The 23,684-nt window shown below is 44.3% G+C and overlaps 1 protein-coding gene across 2 annotated transcripts in view; it reads left to right on the top strand.

Annotated features, from left to right (window-relative positions):
- Positions 1 to 23,684, top strand: part of THOC5 (THO complex subunit 5) — a 224,071-nt gene that overhangs the window by 103,024 nt on the left and 97,363 nt on the right. For both annotated transcript variants that reach the window (XM_069214584.1, XM_069214583.1), the window contains exon 12: positions 14,931 to 15,039. In XM_069214584.1, the coding sequence (XP_069070685.1) occupies positions 14,931 to 15,039 (109 nt within the window). The remainder of the gene's footprint in view (positions 1 to 14,930; positions 15,040 to 23,684) is intronic.

Raw genomic sequence — 23,684 nt, 5'->3', positions numbered from 1 at the left:
ACCCTCATTACAGCAACCATTGTATTCTGAATCCTGCCGTTAGAAACAGTTGTTGTTTGTCGGCATCTACAAAATAACCTCTTCCAAGGTGTGGGCACTGGTGTCATCTGCCTCCTAATCCAGCAGCAACCCGTCCTCTTAATGGAGGTGCAGGCAACCCACTCATCCAGACTCTTTAGAGCCATTGGCAGTCTTCATCTCTTAAGTCTAGTATGAATACCTCCTCAACACAGTCTAGGAAAGCTACAACAGGCAGCAGTCTGATCCTTGTGACCTGGCACCTCAACGATCAGCTAGCCACTCTTTATCTTGAAAATACTAATTTTATTTGAACATCCTGTTTGCAAATGCTTTAGATAAGCTTTTGTTTGAGAAAGCATGCTTTCAGTCTGTTAGCTGCTTTAGGGCACAGTGCAGGTTTGTGTAAAGTTAATAATCTGATAAGTGGTTTACTATTTTTAAGCCAAGTCAATCATTGACATGTTATTTACTTCTGAAGGGTAAAGGTTGACCTCTTCCTCATTCAGGCCTGTGAGACTGATTTCTTGTAGTGATCTACGGTAGATGTGTTAACAGTGATAATTCGCACTAACTAGCAAGGGAATGCTTTAAAGAAACAGTCTCTTAAGTTGACCTCAGAAGTGACCCATGTCCGTTGTGTCTGCCTTCTCTGGACACAGGAGGGGAGAGATGAGCAATGATGAGATCAGATTAAGGAAAGGAGGAGGTGTAGAGGATGGAAGAAAAGAGTGTATGAATGAAACTAAGAAATGAATGAATGACAGACATTGGAGAAGGAATCTATATCCTTAGTAGGAAGCCTTATAGCCAAAGAAATCTGGATTCTAACCCTTGTGTCCCTACTGTACCAAATGTATGCAATCGGGACAAATACTTTTATATTGCTGTACATCAGTGCTTCTGATACTGCTATTCTACCACATTTACCAGTACTTCAAAGTGTGATGAACCCCCGTAATAGGTGTCCTATCAAAATAAATTCAGTAGCACAAAGAGGCAGAAATGAATGCAGATAGCACAGCTTTTCCTTTTACTCATAGATATTGGTTCTTTGACTGGTATCATGGGTCCCCTCCTTCACCCCTCCATGCAGCCCCACATCTGTTGGAACAAATGGACAATTTGTTCCAACACCCACATCACTTGTTTAGATACCCACATTACCAGACAATGGTGGTTACCAAACCTTCTAACAAGGATCAAGTGTATCTGAATGATCTAAAACCACAGTTTATTCTTATTGGCAGTCCTTCACTTTGATAAAACCTGCAACTGATGGCCAGCTGGAGAGCTCAGTAAGATTTTCTTCTAATGTTACATGGAAATAGTTTTTTTAGTACAAGTGTAATCACACCCAGAATGTTTTTTTGTTTTTCTTTTTCAAAGAAGTAGCACTGGTCAATGGTCCTATTCATTGTTTGAACTGCTGTTATTTTGGGTCAGTCATGTGATCATCAACTACGAGGAGTCCACATTGAGGGAGTCCACATTGAGGTGAGGAAGTAGACTCCATAGGCGAGTGTTGTGAAAGTGACCACTTTGCCGGGAATTGAAACCAAACAAGACAGCTTTTTACATTCAGTCAATAAAGTCCCACATCTCTAAGAAGTGCACTGTTAAGTTGATACATGACATTGTTTTTTGCCCATCCCTGGACTCTATTTTCAGAATTCAAATGCGAACTGAAACACTTAACATGAAAAGGCTCTTTAATTTTAGTGATTACATCTTCTTGGAGAGTTCTTCAATCCCCGTTCCTCTTGACGGATAAGTCCATTTAAATCTTTCAATATTAGTTCCTGTTCAGGGTGCATCCTTATGGTCTTCCAAAAATTGGTATACATTTTCATACTAGTCAGTCTGCCTTCACTCATTTCCAAGTTGGTATGCTCTGAACCGTACAGTACTACGTAGAATAGAATAAGAGATGTAAGACTATATAGTAAGTTTTAGTTTCTTATGGCCAAGGTAGGGTATAAAGCATCTAAGCTTATGCTCATCTTGGAATTCAAAGCATCCATTTCATATTGGTGCTTTTTAATAATTGTCTCTCTCTGACAATAGCTTAGTAGTGTGATCCTGGGGCAGTCAGTAGTTACTGCACAGGGTTAGTGGTGGGTACTAGTAGTGATTAATAGTGTCCTAGGGACACTAGTTCTAGTGCATTCCAATACTTAACCACCAAGCTTATTTTTGGAGCTTCACTCTCCAGGGCTAGCAGGGGCGAGTATTTAAGAAGTAATCTAGGAGGCAGTAAAGGTTACTGGCGCAGTTAAACCACAGAAAATTGCACAAATTGAATTTACAGTCAGAGCTTTCACTTCTACAAAGAATATGCCTTTAGTTACATGTAGGTAACGTAAATGAAAACATGTATACACACAAAAACACAGATGTTACTAGCCCCTCATTGGGCTGAGATAAGGCCAAAAACATAATTATAGAGTTTATATGTACTAATCCTGGGTTTTCTCTGACTTAAAACTCTGTTCAGTATTAATCTAAGCAATAGCGATCTGGTGTTCTCTAGTGTTGCCTCTCACTATAGTCTTTCAACTCACAATAGTCATTTTGGTTGTAGTCTAAGACATTAATAAACAATCTGTTGTGTTCGATATGATGTTTGTGACCATTGACTTGATATTTTTGTTGCTCTGGGAGCAAGTCAGCAGTTTGATAGTCCTCCAAAAGCTTTTGTAGCAAAAACCATTCCATAAGACTAGATGGGGAAAAAAAAGCAATGACCAAACCAGGAACTTGAGTGCAAGCATAGTTGTGTGTGCCAATAGGCTAATTAATGAAGGTATCTTTAGACCACTTAACGGGGTTACTGGGTGTTAATATTTGATGTCCACCGAGACCAGTTGTTGGAGAGATCAGTGAAAGACTGAAGAGGTCTGTCACAGCCTTCAAAGGTAGAAGTGTTCCAGGACGGTGCTAACGTTCCAGAGATGTCCATGATCAAGGTGTTGGTTTAGCACACACATACTGGCATGCAGGCTCAACCATTATCAATAAAAAACAAAGTTTCTGTCCAGCTGTGACTTGTATATTAAGAGAACTGCCAGTGCTTGCTCCAAGATCTAGGTTTGAAGAGGCAAAACCTCTGTGCCTATCTACATCAGGAACCAGTGTTCAGGAGGTGGACTGTGCAGGCTCACTGCATTGTCAAACTGGAAAGCACATCCGCCCAGTGTGGCTTCAAGGGCCTCCTTGCTCCTGGTCGTTTATTTTCTCTTGACTTGCTATACATAGGCTTTCCGGCAACTCGGCAAATTGCTGCTCCTCTCCTCAACAAGCAGTGCATCATTTTCTACTGGGTGGTTTACAGCTACAGAGGTTCTTAACAGATTAGGGATTGTTCTTTAGTCTTTAATTGGGGACACCATTTACAGGGCCCTATACTTTTATAAACGCCTCTCTGTGCTGCTGCAGAAAGAGTCTGCTCTCGACATCTATGCGGTTATACAGTCCAAGACCTATGAGGCTGATATCGTCCCACTTGAGGGATACTGCCAGGAACTGAGACCAGCTGAAAATTATCCTTTAAAAAGTATGTTTTATCCAGATTTGAAGTCTTTCTCTACTTGGGAGGAAGGTTTTCTTTTATTTCTTTATCCGTTTGTTCTGGGACAGACAAGTAGAGATCAGACTGGAGAGAGCCAGCATAATTGTGTGTTTATATCTAGATGGTTTGTGCTAAGTTTCCCTTGTTGGTTGGCAATTGACAATACAACGTCAGAAAGGGTAACATGAGTGCAGGGAAAGGAAAACTGATTTTGCTGGTACAAAATGATGAAAGTTCTCCGCAGTCCACCGGACAACTTCAGTTTGGGAGAGATGTCCCAGGAAAAAAGCATTTTTATGAAGTCATACCTGCTGTGGATGAAAGCAACCTACTTTTTACCACCATCATTTTCAGAATCACTGTTTGCTTATTCAATATCAGTCAGCCTGCACACAGATTCTTGGTCCCTCACAAACCAAGTACATGTGACTCCTTACATGACACTCACTCACTTTTTTTAGAGCATGCACGGATCCCTGTTATGGAGGACTGGCCATGTTTTACTTTGAGGTTCAGGTGACGGGTCACACTAACCAGGGCTCAAAAAATCATTAAAATGTTACTAGACCTGCTGGTTGAGTAACTTAAATAATCTACTCGACCTAACTGTAATGTACTTAACCCATAAACTGGTCTCAAATTCTGTTATCCTCCGCAAATAGTTTACAGAGTCACCTTTTTCCTAATTCTCCCATATGATTGCACCTTCAAATACGTAAGCTCAATATTTCTGCAGTACAAAAAAAACTCTTTTGTTTAAGTAGACTTAAGTTTGCTGCATGCATTAGAAGAATGTAGCCCACATACCCATGAGGTGTAGCCCACATAACCTAGGACTTATTTTAGTTTACTAACAACATTGCCATCAGGGCAGGAGTGTTTCTCAGTTTGTTTAAACACTCAATTTTAATAAATATATTACTAAACATGATGTGGTAACATATTGTCATCTACACATAGTAACTTTCCAAGAAATGTCCAAAAACCTCTCCTCTAATTTGCAGCCTTACTGATAAAACTATATAGTATATTGACAATCTGTGCAAATTGGGTTTCAGAAATCATATTGCACATCAATATGTAAAGTATTTTGATTTTTTTCATCCTAATAAAATATTTTTTTCATCACACAGAAATGTAAAAAAAGGGCTTTCACAACTACTGAAATATAATTTGATATGTTTGCACAGTTGATTTAGTCATTTAAATGTTGTGTGTTAGGAAAAACCTGACACCCTATATCGTTTTATTTTACATTTTAAGCAGAAGGTCACAAAGTTAACCTCACAAAGTCCTGGAACTCTGCAGTCAGAAGGAAAATTAATTGTAATAAAAACTGACTTTTGACCTCGGTCTGTGAACACAGAGCAAATGTGACACAAGAACAAGATTTAAAGGCATCTTTTATTGCCCCTCCACTTTTCAACTGAACAGAACACCTGTTCAGTGTCAACTCGCCAGACGAGTAAGTATTAAAAATAGCTTGACCTGATCAACTAAGACTCGCCAATGCAAGTGGTTGATTGGATTTTTCGAGCCCTGCCACCCATTCACCTTGGACCTTGGAAAAGTCACCTGTACAATGCCAGTAACCTCCAATTGTCCTATAGCCTTGTATGAGCAAGCAGGAGCTACTTTTGCCTGTTGGTGAGGGTATTTATTTGGTGCATGGCGAAAGCCCCCCCAAAAAAGCTTGACATGGCTTTTTCCATCACTGCTTATGACCTCTGTGCCTTGAATCTATGACTTGGAAGTACATTCACGCTGTCACTTAGATTCCCACACATGAAGAGATTTTGGGGTTTGTAAAATACTCCCTATGGGATAGTTTTGAATTTTGTAGGCAAGATATGTTCCACTCAAATTAGAGCTGCAATTGAAATAAGGCTTTCACCTTTTCTTTGCGGGCTGCAGTTTAAACTGTTTTTCTTTTAAACGTTTTTTAAAAGTTATTTTAACGTGAAATTCGAAAAAAACATCTTCATAGGTGTTTTGGTATTTTACTTGGAGGCAATATGTCTGGAGATTCTCCAGTATTAGGGTATCTTTCATAGATTCACATGCTTGAATCATTCCCCGTCGTCGAAGTGGGAGTCCCACGGTACATAGAAAGCAATAAATAGAGAAAAACCTCTCTTTTCTTTTTTTTTTTTTTTTTTTTTTTTTTTTCATTGAAGTCAATAGGAAAAAACATCTTCAATTGTAGAACCATCAGCCTCTTTAGAAAGAGCCCAAACTTCAGCCAATCAGGCGCGACCACCCTCTTAGAACCCTCAGCACAGAGGCTCAGTCTGTCAGATTTTCTACCACACGTCGTGTGTAAGGGAGTCTCCCTGAGCTCTGCTCAGTTTTCCATCTCTTCAAGAGAAATCTTTAGAGAATTTCAATTCAGTTTTTCTTCAAGACTTTTTTCCATCATGTCTACAAGAAAGGGCCTTTTTAGACCTTGTGGGACCTGTGGCAAATTGAGACTTCATTGTGAGGACCCTCACAAGGAATGTATCTATTGCTTACATCCAGAGCATAAGGTCAAGGACTGTAAGATCTGCAGGACCTTTCCTAATAAGACTCTGAGGGACAGAGAAGCCAGGCTCCTACTTTGGCTCCAGAAAAAGAAGGCAAGAGAAGCTCTTTCCGACGAAGACAGTGACACAGTGACCTCAAAGAAAAGAAAGAGGTCTGTGGAGAGCCTATCCCCTGCAAGCGCTAAGTCAGCCAAGAAGCTGCATGCTTTTAAGGACACCGGGGATCTACCTTCAACATCTAAGGTAGCAAGTGGCAGGGTTCACTCAGAACCATCAACACCTGCTTCTTCTTCATAGAAGCTTAAAAAGCCTTCCAGTTCTCTGCCTCCGTCGACGTCCAAAAAATCGACACCGTCGACGAGCGCTCCGTCGACGACAGCTCTACCGGTGACGACGACTACGATGACGGCTACGTTTACAGCCCCTCCGTCTCCGATGATAGTGACTTCATCTCCGCTGTCGTCTACGACGATAACATCGGTGAGCCTTAAGTATGGTCCGTCGTCGTCGCACACCTTAAAGATCATTAAGAAGCCGTCGACGGGTAAGAGGTTAAAATCTTTACCATCGACACATTCATCGACGAAGAGGTTCAGGAGGTCGCCGTCGCTTTCGCCGACGAAGATCCCGTCGACGCACCGGATAGTGAAAACTCCGTTGTTGTCAACCCCGTCGACGGGTGACGCAGTGACATTGGCTTCGTCGACGACTACTTCGTCGACGATGATACCACCAACTACACCGACTGTCCCGTCGACGCCCGCTCCGTCGACGCCCACTCCGTCGACGACAGCTCCGTCGACGACCGCTCCGTCGACGGGTCATTTTCCTGGAACATCACCTTACCTTCCGCAAAGGATTTTGCCTGTACAAGTAAGGTCCTCTATATTACAACCATTGCATACATCGCCCAGCAAGGTTACACCCGTCCCTCCGCAGCATCTTTTTGCGGATGATGATGATGATGGTGATGGATACTCGGATGACGGATTTTTCCCGGTAGCGCGTAGTCCGTCCGAACTACGTATAAAATGCCAAGAAGAGGATGAAGAGGAGGATCTTCAGCAATTTTCCCACCAACAGGATCAGGGACATTTCGAGCAATCAGAAGAGACAGTACAAATGCCGGTATCATTAATTAACAACCTTCAGCAAATGATGCAGGACTATTATGCAAGGTTTCCACCGCCTGGTTCTTCCACACCGGTGCAACCTCAGCAGACACCAGTGTCCACTCCGGCTAGACCTTCCACATTTCCAGACCCTATCACAGTACCTCCTTCTGTTCAGAGCATTGGCTCACCGTCAAGCGAAGAGGAACGGGAAGAAGGGGAGATACAAGATTCAGACTCTTTAATACCGGAATGGGATGAGTACCAGATTCAGACTCCATCTCCATCTACACCACCGCCGGTGGACTCTCCTCCGCAGGACATTGGAGGTTTCCATTCTGTCATGGAGAGAGCTGCCAAGAGATTCCAGCTACCGATTACGTCTAAACAATTAGATTGTTTTCTTTATGACTTTAAAGAGGACACAAGAAAATCAGTGAGGGCCATTCCCATTGTCGACTTCGTCTGGGAAGAAGGCTTAAAGGTCATGCAGACTCCGTCCTCCATTACTGCAGTCTTGCCCAGGCTAGAAAAGAAATATAAGGCACCTGACAACTCCCCAGCATGTCTAATCAGCCACCCTAAACCGGATTCGGTTATCTCCCAAGCAGCACAGAGAAGATCCAGGAATCCGTCAGCTTCTCTGACCGCACCTCCAGACAAGGACGGCGTCTGGACTCCATAGGTAAAAAAATTTCAACCATGGCTGCCACCACTGTTAGAGCCGCCAACTCTCTAGCAATACTGGGGAGATACGATCGTCAGATGTGGTCTGACATGTCACAATTCATTGACATGATACCTGAATCCAGTAGACCAGAAGCACGCAGAATTCTTCAAGAAGGAGAAAAGATTTCGGCCGAAATCATAGACTCTGCCATTGATGTCTCTTCCACAGGTTTTAGACAATTGGCCGGTGCTGCGGTTCTCAGACGCCAAGGGTGGCTAAAGGCTACCTCTTTTAGGCCAGAGGTTCAGTTGAAAGTTCTAGACATGCCATATGATGGAGAACTTTTATTTGGAAAACATGTCGACGATGCATTGCAGTCGATCAAGTCAGACACTGAAACAGCCAGGTCACTTGCGGCGCTTCAGTACAAGAGGCAACCCTTTCGAGGAGCGAGAGGGAGAGGTACTTTTTCTCACAGAGGAGGCTTTCAACAATATAGACCGTACTCCTCTTACGAAGGCCAATATCGCTCAACGTATGGCCAGCAACAACAGCATTCCTTTCGCCAGCAAACATCGGCTCGCTTCAGACCGCAAACAAGAGGAAAATCTGCTTTCAGACCCAAGGATACGACTAGAAAACAGTGACCCTCATCAAATGCCTGCACCCAGCCCCTGCACCAACACTCGTATAGGGGGCACAATTTCCGGGTTTCTGCATCAATGGTCCAAAATAACAACAGACAGATGGGTTTTGGATATTATCAAGCGGGGGCATACACTAGAATTCAACCAGTCTCCTCCTCAGGTACCGCCAGGAGGCCCCCCGCCAGCCCACCTCAACGAGCTTATGGAACAGATTGCTATCTTAATGAGCAAGGGAGCAATAGAGATCGTACCAAGAAATCAGAGGGGAATAGGTTTTTACTCCAGTTTTTTCCTTATCCGGAAGAAGAACGGAGATTGGAGACCTATTCTCGATCTTCGATCGCTCAACAAATACCTCAAGAAGCAATCTTTTCGCATGATCTCTCTTCAAGACGTTCTGAGCCTCCTCAATCGAGGGGATTTTATGACCTCGCTAGATCTTCAGGACGCATATTTTCACATTCCAATTCACCCCAATCATCGGAAATTCTTTCGGTTCTGGGTCGCAGGCATTCACTACCAGTTCAGAGTACTTCCATTTGGCCTCAAGTCGGCTCCAAGAGTGTTCACCAAGGTTTTGGCGCCAGTGGCAGCCCACCTCAGACAATTAGGGGTACAGGTCTTCCCTTACCTGGACGACTGGCTAATAAAAGCACGTACAGCGTCGAAGGCTGCCAGAGATACGGAAACATGTCTCTCCCTTTTCGGAGCTTTGGGTTTGTCGGTCAACTACCCCAAGTCTCACACAGAACCCACTCAGAACATCACGTTTCTAGGAGCCATCTTGGACACTTTACAAGCAAAAGCCTTTCCTTCACAGGACAGAAGACAGAGACTTCGAAACTTAGCAGCTCGGCTCAGCAGAAGAAGGTCCGTTTCAGTACGGACTTACAAGTCTTTTCTAGGGATACTATCGTCATGCATTCCATTGATAAGGAACTGTCGCCTCCACATGAGGACTCTTCAACAACAACTAGACAACCAGTGGAAACAGACAGAAGGCTCTTTCGACGAGCTAGTACAAATCACCCCTGCAGTGAAACAGGCTTTCACGTGGTGGAAAGAAACTCCCCTAGTCTCAGACGGGCTGTCATTTCTGAAGGACAGGACCATGCACATAGTAACAACGGACGCATCCCTGGAGGGATGGGATGCTCATTTACAGGATCTTTCCGTGAGGGGAAAATGGTCTATGCAAGAATCAACTCTCCACATAAACGTATTAGAGCTCAGAGCGGTGTTTTTGGCACTCAAGTCCTTCCTCATGAACATCAAAGACTCCTCAGTGTTGATAAGGACAGACAACACCACGGTCATGCACTATATCAACAAACAAGGAGGCACAAGATCTCGAGCATTATCCCTGGAGGCACAGGAGCTGTGGCATTGGGTAACTCGGCATGGAATCACCATCCGAGCAGAACATCTCCCAGGGATCACCAACATCTGGGCAGATGCCTTGAGCAGGAGTCGAACCAGCTGCCACGAGTGGGAAATCAATCAGTCGGTTCTCGACAATCTCTTTAACCTTTGGGGCAAGCCCACCATAGATCTATTCGCGACCAAGGACAACAAGAAATGCCGACACTTCGCAAGCTGGCATCCGCAGAGGGGTTCGAGAGGGAATGCGTTTTTGATCAGATGGTCAGGGATTTATGCATACGCTTTTCCCCCGCTTCCACTCATCCCGAGACTTCTGCTAAAGATGAAGAGGGAACGATGCAGGATTCTTCTAATCGCTCAAAGATGGCCACGCCAGTTCTGGTTCACAGAACTTCTATTGCTATCGGAACAACCTCACATTCGGCTGAAGGCAATTCCGGATCTGCTAACAATGAGCCAGGGTCAGGTTCGTCATCCCAACCCGACATCTCTTTGTTTATCAGCCTGGCTCCTGAATTCTATTAATTTGATGGTTTGAATATTCCTCCGGAGTGCAGAGAGATACTTGCCTGTGCCAGAGCCCAGTCTACAAATCGCACATACAAATTCAAGTGGAAGAGGTTTTGTTTGTGGTGCGCTGCTTCCAGCATCCATCCTCTGTCATCATCCCCTGAACAAATTTTGCCATATTTACTACATTTGGCCAAATCCGGTCTTTCGCATTCATCAATTAAAGTGCATTTGGCTGCCATATCTCGTTACAGACGGACCCCTCAGTCACCTTCACTATGGTCTGCCAGAATAATCAAACAATTTCTTAAAGGTTTGTTCAGAAAATATCCACCAATTCACCGTCCTGCACCACAATGGCATCTGAACATTGTGCTCTCCCAATTAATGAAACATCCGTTCGAGCCTATTCATAGAGTGGATTTGAAGTTCGTTTCTTTTAAAACGGCCCTTCTTTTAGCCTTGACATCGGCAAGAAGAGTCCGTGATATTCAGGCATTTACAATTTCTCCGCCTTTCCTTCAATTCAAGCCGGAGGTGGTCATTTTAAGAACAAATCCAAGGTTTATACCTAAAGTTCCATCATCTTTTCACTTAAACGAACCAGTAGTTCTGCGAACATTTTTTCCAAATCCTCAAACGGCAGCTGAACGAGCTCTGCATTCGTTAGACATTAAGCGCTGTTTAAAGTTCTATATAGATAGAACAACTGCTTTCCGTAAATCTGAACAGTTGTTTATCAGCTTTGGAAAGGTCAATCGTGGTAGCGCAGTTACTAAACAAACTATAGCGCGTTGGATTTCTGCTGCCATTCAGTTGACCCACCAGTTGGCGGGAAAGCCATTATCATCTAAGGTCCGGGCGCACTCCACTAGAGCAGTTTCCACTTCCACGGCTCTGTTCGCTGGAATTCCTTTGGACCAAATCTGCAAGGCAGCGACATGGACACGTCCTCATACTTTCACCCAGCATTACTGCCTGGAAGCTACGGACAAGGTGGATGCTGCGGTAGGACAAGCGGTTTTGCGCAATTTGTTCACATAAGGTGAGCCTATAAGCCTTACACTCCGTCCTCTGTGTCTCATTTCATATGTAATTTAGAGTATATCCTTCTTATATGCAGTTAGAGGTACTCATATTTTTCTTTGCTACATGGAATATATATATATGTATATGTATAAATGTTTATATATAGATTTGTATATAATGGATGAATACTACATGTACTTAGGAATGGTTAGCTCTTAATTTGCAGATTTAATCGCTTATATACATTCAGTCAACATGCAATATATTTATGCATTCTGTTGGTACTACAAGAAAATAATAATTTATCCATTTACTGCTGACTATTCTGATTCAAGCATGTGAATCTATGAAAGATACCCTAATACTGGAGAAGAAAATAAGTTACTTACCTGTAACTGTAGTTCTCCAGTATTGGTATCTTTCATAGATTCACATGCGACCCACCCTCCTCCCCAGAGAGGCTCACCTTTTGGAATTTTTTCCTGTGTACACTAGTGCGGAGAAACCTGACAGACTGAGCCTCTGTGCTGAGGGTTCTAAGAGGGTGGTCGCGCCTGATTGGCTGAAGTTTGGGCTCTTTCTAAAGAGGCTGATGGTTCTACAATTGAAGATGTTTTTTCCTATTGACTTCAATAAAAAAAAAAAAAAAGAAAAGAGAGGTTTTTCTCTATTTATTGCTTTCTATGTACCGTGGGACTCCCACTTCGACGACGGGGAATGATTCAAGCATGTGAATCTATGAAAGATACCAATACTGGAGAACTACAGTTACAGGTAAGTAACTTATTTTCTTATACGCTTACTAAATATAATGGATAAGTGACATTTTCTTTTTACATAGATCACAAGTTTTCCCAGTCAGTTTGTTCAACGACAGCTGCCATATATTGGAAAATAATCTTAAAGTGTTAATTTGTCACTTGCTTGTATTTTTAAATGTCACATGATTCCTTTCCGCCTGTAATGATCCATGAGTGAGTTGTTTGGTCCTCTGAGTCACGGAATTTTCAAAAGCATGTTCCTATCAATGTGATCTGACCCATATATCTTGGAAGCATTTTGTTGTGGAAGCAGGCTCTTGAGCCAGTTGGTAGTTGTAGGAAAGTGGATTATTATGTGGTCTGGTTGTGAAACCTCACCATGTAATAATGCCACAATCTTTATCAGATCCAGTTAGTTTCTTAAATAAAAACCCTTAACTCAGAACAGAGCAGTCAGGCTTAATCAAAGGAGCAAGTGTAAAGCCTTTACAAGTACCAAAACAGCCAGTAAGTACGAAACACAGCTTAATAAAAATCTGATATCAATGTATAAAAATATCTTTCATTTTTATTATAATACCAAAACAACAAAATTATATTATGGGAAACTGGAGATATGATTTTTTAAAGGTAAGTAAATTGCTGTAGTTCAATTTTAGGAAAGCATTCCTTTCATATTAGTTGAGTGTCATCAGCATAGGAGACTGTATTGTGTCCATAGGATCTGACGATGTCTGCGAGGGGGGCTCATGTAGATGTTGGACAGGACTGGGCTAAGGGAGGATCCTTGGGGTATGCTGCAGGTGATTTTCTTCGGTGTAGAAGTGAAGGGAGGAAGACAGATGTTCTTCAGGCGGTCTGAGAGGAAAGAGGTGACCCACTTAAAAGTGTTTTGTTGAATCCCTATGTTGTGAAGTCTGTTGAGGAGAGAGTGGTGGGAGACTGTATCAAATGCTGCGCAGGGGTCCAGAAGGATCAGAGCTGCTGGCTCCTCAGTCGAAGAGGATCCTGATGTCTGTGGCGGCGATCAGTGCGGTCTCTGTGCTGTGGTTGGCCCGTAATCTAGATTGTGAGATGTCGAAGGTGGTTTCATTCGAGGTAGTCGGTGAGCTGTTGGTTGATGGCTTTCTCAAGCACTTTGACCCAAAAGGGGAGCAGGGAGAACAGTCTGTAGGTTTTGAGGTCACTGATGTCCGTGGAGAGTTTCTTTAGCAGGGGTCTGATCTCTGCTTGCTACCATTCATCCGAAAGGGTTGCTGTGGAGATGGAGGTGTTGAGGATGCAGGTTAGTTTTGTGCTAATAGCGCTGACTCCAGGGTTGAAAAGCTGATGGGGGCAGGGGTTGGTGGGTGCCCTGGAGTGAATAGATGACATGATGGCTGTGATGGTGTGTGTAGTAATTGGGAGGAGGTTATCATGTGGCTGGTGTTCTCTGCTTGAGAGATGTTTTCTAGGCTGAAGGTGGAGGGTTGGGGGTTGAAATTATTGTATATGGTGGTGATCTTGCTGTTCTTGCTGCTGGGGAAACAAGGTAAGCTATTTTTTCTTTATGGGGACCAGGGGCCGCTTAAAGTTTGGCTTCAGGTTCCACAGACTTGGGACACCTTGGGAAGGTTTGGCCTCAGTTCCTCAGTAGATGCAAAGGCGTCAGGTGTTTCTGGGCAGCTTAGCTCTGGAGGATTCCAGGTTTCCTTAACTTTTGGTCGTCCTGCAGCTTAGGCTAGCCAACAGGCCCTTGGAGTCACTTCTTCAGTCCTGGCACAAATAGGGCTCTTTTCCACAAGTGGGTGTAGCTGGCACAGTCCTCCTTGTGGATTCTCCAGGTTAATCACATGCAGTCCAGTCTGGTGCAGTTTTTCTTTGCTGGGTCCAGGGAGCAAGAGGGTAGCCCTTCTTCTGTCATATTTCCAGCCTGGTAGTGATCTGAGGGCTGAGTGCTAGGGCTGCCACTTTTATGTCATTTTCATGTTTTAAGGAGGGGATGATTCACCAGCCAATCGGGCAACAGTTCCCATGTAGCAAGCCTTCCTGCTTTACATCATGTCCTGGGCGTATGACCAAAAACAAACCCAGATTACCCATTTCTGCTTAAATCCAAGATGGCTCAGGTCTTCTTCTGTGTAGAGCTCTGGGCACAGACATAGATCATCAAAAGTGGGAGTGAACCTGCAAAGAAAACAAACGCCTCTACAGTTGAGCAGTTTGCAAGAGTCTTTCTGGTGGATGTTGCTGAGCATCTAGAAATTACTGGTATGACTTTGGACTCAGAGTTGTTCAGCCCACTCTCCTTTTCTCGATTTATTAAGCTTGTTCATCTGGCCAGGTTTCTGATGGGTAGGCACAGAGGTTTGACATAGTAGGAGGTGCTGGTATGCTCAGCAAGGATGCTTGGTTGCACCTTTCATTAAAAAAGAAACCTAGCTTGACACAGGAGCCATTTTCTTTGAGCTCTATCGAGGCTTCCCTGTAGTTCCAAATCACAGATTTGTGTATGTATATATGTTGTGTTCCTACAGGGCAAACCTAGCCAAGAGTCAGAGGAGCACTGTACAAGTTTAAAGACAAGCTTAAGGTCTAGGAGTGATAGGAGAGGTAATTGGTTGATAGATGGTTAATGCACTGTGATGTAGTGTTCTTGTATTTATGGTAGTGGTTGTAGTGTAATAATCTTTTGTTAATTTGTTTTTATTTTTGTGTCCTGCAGATGACAGTGCGCTCCACTTGACCTTCTATTTCCTCATTAATTTAAACATCCTCACTGTGAAAGCAAAAATGATCCCAGCAAGTGAGCTTTGTACAGCAATCAGTGCCGGGTAAGTGGCTTGTGACTCGCCAGCACCATTTCCCAGGAAGATGTATACTATTGCTAATTTGTAAAATCTAAAACCTATCTTAAGATATCCCTCACCTAGGTTGGGCTTAGACCTCCTCAGTCCATAGCCAAGCCACTGAGTTCCATTAAATAAATAGACTTCTTTTGACATTAATGGGAAAAGTTAAGCATTGAAGTAGAATATCTTAAAGCTATACCCTTGGTATTTCTTTTTGTTTCCTTAATTGTATTGTGCAGGTAGAGCTCCCACAAAGCTCACATATTTCCCTTCAACAGCTATACACTGGCAATATCCATCCTTTTTTCTATAATTAATCCAGTCTTTTGTGTAAAAGCAATTAAGCTGCTTCATGTTTAATTTTCACCCCAAGGGAAATGGGGTAGGGCGTCCACAAGGAAATATTGTTTGTAATTTAATATACCTACTAGTTAATTATTAAATATGTATTTATCCAAATAGTCTCAAGCAACACAGCCTGGTTTTGCATGGGCAACAGTGTGATACATGCCACAGTGCAACCAGGTTCCCTCCAGTAAACCAACTTGTAATTTTGCTACTTCGTGGTAACTCCATTAGTTGGAGAAGCTGTCATCTTTCAGGACCTATATTGCTTGTGCTTTCAAGGGTTGGTTGCCTCCAGTGTTTTCTACTTAGCATGTACCTCAACCCTCTGCTTTCCCATCCCAGAGGTAGTTCATCTTGCTGCCCAGGTTCATTTAAAACCACCCTTCTTCTCTCCCCCGCACATGTTCAACATCCTATTTCTGCCTCCTGATGAGTTTGGCCTGTTCTCCCTGGGGCAACCTGTCTCGGTAAGGCAGGGTTTAAAGTTGACATCTTAGTACTAGCTCCATGCTGTCAGGGGCAGGTTCTCACCATCAAGCCTTTTTTCAGGATAATCACAGATTTCTTTTTTTAAGCAACTTTATTTTCGCTTTAGACAAAGAAATAGTCAACAAAATTACACATACAAAAACAATATGTTTCTCCCCCAGAAGCAAGCATTGCAGAGCATAAATAGCCACAGAATTAATAGTACATTTATTCATTGGATATGAGTGATGATCCCACGGCAATCCACTTTAAAGATAACAGGAACAATAAGGGAACCAAACAAGCATATTCCTAACAGGAGTAAGTATTCCATCAACTCCCCCGGACATCCCCCGCTCCCTACTTCAAATCAAACCAACTCTACCCCACCACAGCCTACAAGGCCTGCAGTAGCTGTAAGACCCTAGGTGCCCACATGTGCTATTCGTGCCTAATTATCTTTCACAAAGGGGTCCATATTTAGTAAAAACCTAACTTCATGTCCCTCACCATGGCTGTTTGACTATCCATAGCGCATATATTCCAACTCTTGGCTAAGCACAATGTAATAGTGGGGACCTCTGGGCCTTTCCATCTGAAGGCAATCCCCAGCCATGCAGCCAACAAACAATGTTTGATTAATTCATCTGGAGGGGGATTGAGTGGGTAAAGTCCCCTCTTAATCTGGTGCCCCCTTGAGCACCTGAAGGGTGTGGGAGTTGAGTGTAACTTGTAGGATCTCAGCAATTTGCTGAAACACGTTTCCTAAAAGCAGGGCCCACCGGCCATTCCCACCCCATATGGAGATATGTGACCCGCGTCTCACACCCCCTCCAACAGCCATTGCTTGACTCTGTCATGTGGAACAGGCAAGCTGGAGTGAGATACCAGCGCAGGGGCATTTTGTAGACACTTTCTTTATATTGGATGCACATAGAGGACTTAGCCGCTCTCTGCAATATTGTGCCCCAGCCCCACTGGCCAACTTCCGTTCCCAGATCCTGTGACCACTGTACAATATATACAACCTTGCTAACATCCAAAGGGGGGTTTGAAAGCTCTATAAAAATGTGAAATTCCTTTCCCCTTATGCCTTCCACTCAGAATCGCTTCCAGTAAATGAGTGGTGGCCTGACAAGCCCAGTGAGTCAACTGTGTCTCTCTATACAATTCAGTGCGATCTTATAAAAAGTCATTTGCATCCTTGTCTCTGGTCTTGGGCACCCTGTCAATATATAAGTCTTGAAGGGTCGTTGGAAGCTGGCTCTTATTATAGTGGATCAAAATGAGGTACACTGTGTAAAGAGTCTAAGCAGGTCCCCAAAGGTATCACAGAAGCACAAATGACATCCCAAATGTTTTCTTTTTGGGTAGTGTGGTCGAGCAGCTAGGCATATCAGACGTGCAGGGCTGTTTTTTGGTGTCAGGACCGGTATTGGAGTTCCTCGTGGTTGCAGGTGCTCTCGCAGAAACCCTCTGCAGTGTTCAACATGGAAGGCACGCATTCATACAGTGAGAGAGACGCACGCTCAAGAAATCCAATACCAATTTATTAAAATAATTTATAAAAATAGGATGTACGTTTACCCCTCTGTCCCTCCCCCCCCCCCCCCATCACACACACTTTTTGCTTGGTTTATGGTGCAATTTAGACTGAAAGTGCTCTGGGTCCCTGCTAAACAGGTCCCCAGTGCCAGATCTCTTTCCTTAAGACTACAGTTGTTTTTCCCAACTGGCAAACCTTTAGTTGCCACTGTAAATGGTACTCCTGGTACCCAGGGCATGGGGTACTAGAGGAATGCCCCTGAGGGCTGCAGCACAGACTGTGCCACCCTCAGGGAACCTCTCACTCAGTTCACCCACTGTTGCTTTTCCAGGCTGCGTGTCTTGGTGCAGACCTAAAAAAGAAAACATGACATGCCACAGCCTGTGTGCCCTGTCCACTGCACACAATATATGTAAGTCACCCCTCTGGCAGGCCTTCCAGCCCCTAAAGCCAGGATGCATTATTTTACATGTGAGGGCAGATATGCCCCTGCTATGTCTCTGTCGATTCTCAGACCTAGTAAGTGAACAGTGCAGCCTTTTTAAGTACATGTGCTGGACACTGGTCATTACGAGTTCCCCCAGCTACATGATGGCTTCACTGACAATAGGGATGCTTGGTATCAAAGATCTTGTATTAATAAACCCTCACTGAATCGAGTGATGAATTAATTAATACATCCACTCCGAGGGCATATTAGAGGCCCCTGAAAACCTACCAACTCCTAGTGTGGGCACTGACTGGACAAAACCAGTACAGCCACCTTAGACAGAGTTTTGCCCCCCTGAGGTGAGAGACAATTTTCTCAAAGACTCAGAACAAAAGCCTACTCTGGGCAGAGGTGTGACTACCTCTCCCAGGCAGGATAGGCATTCCATTGCGGAAAGCGTCAAAGGCCTTGCTGCCCTTTGAAATGCGACCCAGGCCTCTCCAAATGGTGTAGGAGGCTGAACTCCATTTCCTGACTCCTCTTTTGGCAGCCGGACTGGCAGGTAAATTAGGAGGAATGATCACTCCATGCCAGTCCCACCCCTAGGGTGGACAAGCTGAAATGAACACTGCTTTTGAAATTCCTCCATCTTGCATGAAAGGAATTAGGCAAACAGGGTTAGGGCTATGCCACTTCTCAAAGGAAGTGGTCATAGAAAGGGTGTATTCAGCCTAAAGATGAGTAGCCCACTGGCTAACACCTGGCACCCACTGTAACACCCCTAAATTCAGTATTTAAATAGCACCCTGAACCCTAGAATAAGATTTCTGTAACCTAAGAAGAGCCATACACGTCACCAGCTGAGAAGACTGAAGACACGATCTGATGTGGCCCTACCGGCCTGTCTGCAGCCTTCAAAGAAACCTTCACTCAGAAGTCGAATGTCCTGCAGCCCAGTGACCTTTAACACCTTGGGAAGACTGCCTGCCTTCGAAAAAGACCAAGAACTCCTGTGGACAGCAGACCTGACTAGAAGAAACCATATTTAAAGAAGAGGAAATTTGCTTGAGGAACCCACCACCCCCACTCCCCCATCTCCATTGACTAACATTGCGCACCGACTCTGACTTTGACCTCTGCAGCCAGCTGCCCCCATGCCAATGTGGGTGCACCCTTGATACCAGCCTGAACCTTGCCCCAGTGCTACCCTAAAACTCTGAAGACTGGGACTGTAAATTGTGTACTTACCTGTGAAACTGCATTCTTGTTGTTCTCCTATAGGTTAACATTGTAGACTCAGAAAAATGCACTGTTGATTTTTTTTTTTTTTTAAATAGCAAACTATTTTAAATTTGAAAACTGCTTACCGTATAACGAAGTTCTTTGGTTCAAAACATATATAAAAGCAACTGTTATTTTTCTAAATTGGTCTCTGCTTTATTCTTTGGGTGTGTCTCTCATTTATTGCCTCCTTGAATACAACAAATGCGTAATATGACTCCTTTATAAGCCTAACTGCTTGCCCACACTACCACAAAAAGAGTACTAGACCTATCAAGCTCTGCCTCTTCAAACCTTCGGGGATCCCCTGGACTCCCTGCACAGTATACTTCATTTTAGTGCACTATTTAAAGAGCCAGCTTTCCTACAAATCCTATGGAGGAAAACAAAGATGAAAAACCAGGTACAATACAGTGACTTACGGGACCAATCTCCTGGACTTGAGAGAAGTTTGAGCGAAGGTCCAAGGCCACACCAACAGGTCACCTCGGGAAGCCCTGGTGTGTCCGGTGCAGAGTGTTATGGCTTTGGGTGTCCCATTCAAGTCTATGGGGATCGGTCTGATTGCAAAGTTGCTGCAGAGATGGTCTGGAAGGACAGTCCTGGGAAACATATATATAGGGGGGCTCGACCCATGAGGTCCTCAGGCACGTGGGGACACCGTCCGTCCACTCTTCGGGCTGTAGAGCGCGGTTACAGGTGTGTCTTCTGATATCGGGTATGGTTCTGGAGATCTTGCAGTTGTAGGGGGGAGGGCACAGAAACACACTGCAGGGGTGGACTGAGGGTCCAGTCCAACCAAGCCAACATGTGGGCTCAGGTCTCACAATGTGGGAAGACGTGGGGGCACCCTTGGTTCTCTTCTCAGTCTGGGGCAGATGGGTGCAGAGGTGTCCCACGGGCGTTGGGTCAACATTATATTACACAGGAAAAAATATCCATCAAAGTTCCTTCATGTCCATCAACAGTACATTGTTCATGTTTTGTTGGTCAGTTCTCCCTGACATTGCAATCTCAGAGTGCTGCATCTTTCCCTCGGGATGGCTCGGACCCTGCAAGCCCACAAAGTCTCTTTCCTCAGACAACAAACCCAACAGCTGCATGGCCTCATTTACAGAGGAGAGCACACAGGCTTGTCCTGGTAACGAAAGAGGATCTTAAAGGGGAATCCTCAACAATAAGACATTAATGCTCTGGACATGGTCTGTATTGAGCATAAACAGCTTGCATTTCATCATGATATGGGTGGATATGCTGTAGTAAAGGTGTGACGTCGAGCCTTGGTAAATTAGAGCATCTGAAGACTGGGACTGTAAATTGTGTACTTACCTGTGAAACTGCATTCTTGTTGTTCTCCTATAGGTTAACATTGTAGACTCAGAAAAATGCACTGTTGATTTGTGTTTTTTTTTAAATAGCAAACTATTTTAAATTTGAAAACTGCTTACCGTATAACGAAGTTCTTTGGTTCAAAACATATATAAAAGCAACTGTTATTTTTCTAAATTGGTCTCTGCTTTATTCTTTGTGTGTGTCTCATTTATTGCCTCCTTGAATACAACAAATGCGTAATATGACTCCTTTATAAGCCTAACTGCTTGCCCACACTACCACAAAAAGAGTACTAGACCTATCAAGCTCTGCCTCTTCAAACCTTCGGGGATCCCCTGGACTCCCTGCACAGTATACTTCATTTTAGTGCACTATTTAAAGAGCCAGCTTTCCTACAAATCCTATGGAGGAAAACAAAGATGAAAAACCAGGTACAATACAGTGACTTACGGGACCAATCTCCTGGACTTGAGAGAAGTTTGAGCGAAGGTCCAAGGCCACACCAACAGGTCACCTCGGGAAGCCCTGGTGTGTCCGGTGCAGAGTGTTATGGCTTTGGGTGTCCCATTCAAGTCTATGGGGATCGGTCTGATTGCAAAGTTGCTGCAGAGATGGTCTGGAAGGACAGTCCTGGGAAACATATATATAGGGGGGCTCGACCCATGAGGTCCTCAGGCACGTGGGGACACCGTCCGTCCACTCTTCGGGCTGTAGAGCGCGGTTACAGGTGTGTCTTCTGATATCGGGTATGGTTCTGGAGATCTTGCAGTTGTAGGGGGGAGGGCACAGAAACACACTGCAGGGGTGGACTGAGGGTCCAGTCCAACCAAGCCAACATGTGGGCTCAGGTCTCACAATGTGGGAAGACGTGGGGGCACCCTTGGTTCTCTTCTCAGTCTGGGGCAGATGGGTGCAGAGGTGTCCCACGGGCGTTGGGTCAACATTATATTACACAGGAAAAAATATCCATCAAAGTTCCTTCATGTCCATCAACAGTACATTGTTCATGTTTTGTTGGTCAGTTCTCCCTGACATTGCAATCTCAGAGTGCTGCATCTTTCCCTCGGGATGGCTCGGACCCTGCAAGCCCACAAAGTCTCTTTCCTCAGACAACAAACCCAACAGCTGCATGGCCTCATTTACAGAGGAGAGCACACAGGCTTGTCCTGGTAACGAAAGAGGATCTTAAAGGGGAATCCTCAACAATAAGACATTAATGCTCTGGACATGGTCTGTATTGAGCATAAACAGCTTGCATTTCATCATGATATGGGTGGATATGCTGTAGTAAAGGTGTGACGTCGAGCCTTGGTAAATTAGAGCATCTGAAGACTGGGACTGTAAATTGTGTACTTACCTGTGAAACTGCATTCTTGTTGTTCTCCTATAGGTTAACATTGTAGACTCAGAAAAATGCACTGTTGATTTGTGTTTTTTTTTAAATAGCAAACTATTTTAAATTTGAAAACTGCTTACCGTATAACGAAGTTCTTTGGTTCAAAACATATATAAAAGCAACTGTTATTTTTCTAAATTGGTCTCTGCTTTATTCTTTGTGTGTGTCTCATTTATTGCCTCCTTGAATACAACAAATGCGTAATATGACTCCTTTATAAGCCTAACTGCTTGCCCACACTACCACAAAAAGAGTACTAGACCTATCAAGCTCTGCCTCTTCAAACCTTCGGGGATCCCCTGGACTCCCTGCACAGTATACTTCATTTTAGTGCACTATTTAAAGAGCCAGCTTTCCTACAAATCCTATGGAGGAAAACAAAGATGAAAAACCAGGTACAATACAGTGACTTACGGGACCAATCTCCTGGACTTGAGAGAAGTTTGAGCGAAGGTCCAAGGCCACACCAACAGGTCACCTCGGGAAGCCCTGGTGTGTCCGGTGCAGAGTGTTATGGCTTTGGGTGTCCCATTCAAGTCTATGGGGATCGGTCTGATTGCAAAGTTGCTGCAGAGATGGTCTGGAAGGACAGTCCTGGGAAACATATATAGGGGGGCTCGACCCATGAGGTCCTCAGGCACGTGGGGACACCGTCCGTCCACTCTTCGGGCTGTAGAGCGCGGTTACAGGGGTGTCTTCTGATATCGGGTATGGTTCTGGAGATCTTGCAGTTGTAGGGGGTTGGGGGGGGGCACAGAAACACACTGCAGGGGTGGACTGAGGGTCCAGTCCAACCAAGCCAACATGTGGGCTCAGGTCTCACAAGGTTGCAGTTGTAGGGGGGGGGGGGGCACAGAAACACACTGCAGGGGTGGACTGAGGGTCCAGTCCAACCAAGCCAACATGTGGGCTCAGGTCTCACAAGGTGGGAAGACGTGGGGGCACCCTTGGTTCTCTTCTCAGTCTGGGGCAGATGGGTGCAGAGGTGTCCCACGGGCGTTGGGTCAACATTATATTACACAGGAAAAAATATCCATCAAAGGTCCTTCATGTCCATCAACAGTACATTGTTCATGTTTTGTTGGTCAGTTCTCCCTGACGTTGCAATCTCAGAGTGCTGCATCTTTCCCTCGGGATGGCTCGGACCCTGCAAGCCCACAAAGTCTCTTTCCTCAGACAACAAACCCAACAGCTGCATGGCCTCATTTACAGAGGAGAGCACACAGGCTTGTCCTGGTAACGAAAGAGGATCTTAAAGGGGAATCCTCAACAATAAGACATTAATGCTCTGGACATGGTCTGTATTGAGCATAAACAGCTTGCATTTCATCATGATATGGGTGGATATGCTGTAGTAAAGGTGTGACGTCGAGCCTTGGTAAATTAGAGCATCTTTGTCTCAAGCTACCCTCAGAATGTCATCCTTAAGGCGGAAAAAGTGAACTTAGACCAGAGCATCAGGGGTGAGTTTATTGCGAATTTGGTAGGCGTTTGAACTAGACTGGATCCACTGGGTTACAACTTGTTGATCCTTCGGTGCAGCCAGCAAGGTGCGAAACAGGCCAAGGACATATCCCTGGAGCTCAGAGGCAGAGAGCAGAAAATGCCTCAAAACTTATAATCAAGTGAAGAACTCAAAGAAAAAGGAGAAACAAAAACAATTCTACTTATTCATCACTATCTACTCCCTCTACACCTTCTCCCAGGAATAAAGAACTCCCTCATGCCACCTCTTCCGGCACATCGAAGTCAAGTAAAAAATCTTTCTTTAGAATTCTGTTGATGAACCATCACCATTGACGGCAAGATCGTAGACAATGACTATC

The sequence above is a fragment of the Pleurodeles waltl genome, chromosome 11 (assembly GCF_031143425.1).
Source record: "Pleurodeles waltl isolate 20211129_DDA chromosome 11, aPleWal1.hap1.20221129, whole genome shotgun sequence".
Lineage (NCBI taxonomy): Eukaryota > Metazoa > Chordata > Amphibia > Caudata > Salamandridae > Pleurodeles > Pleurodeles waltl.
The sequence above is the reverse complement of the archived record's forward strand: the minus strand, read 5'-3'. Positions and strand labels throughout refer to the sequence as shown.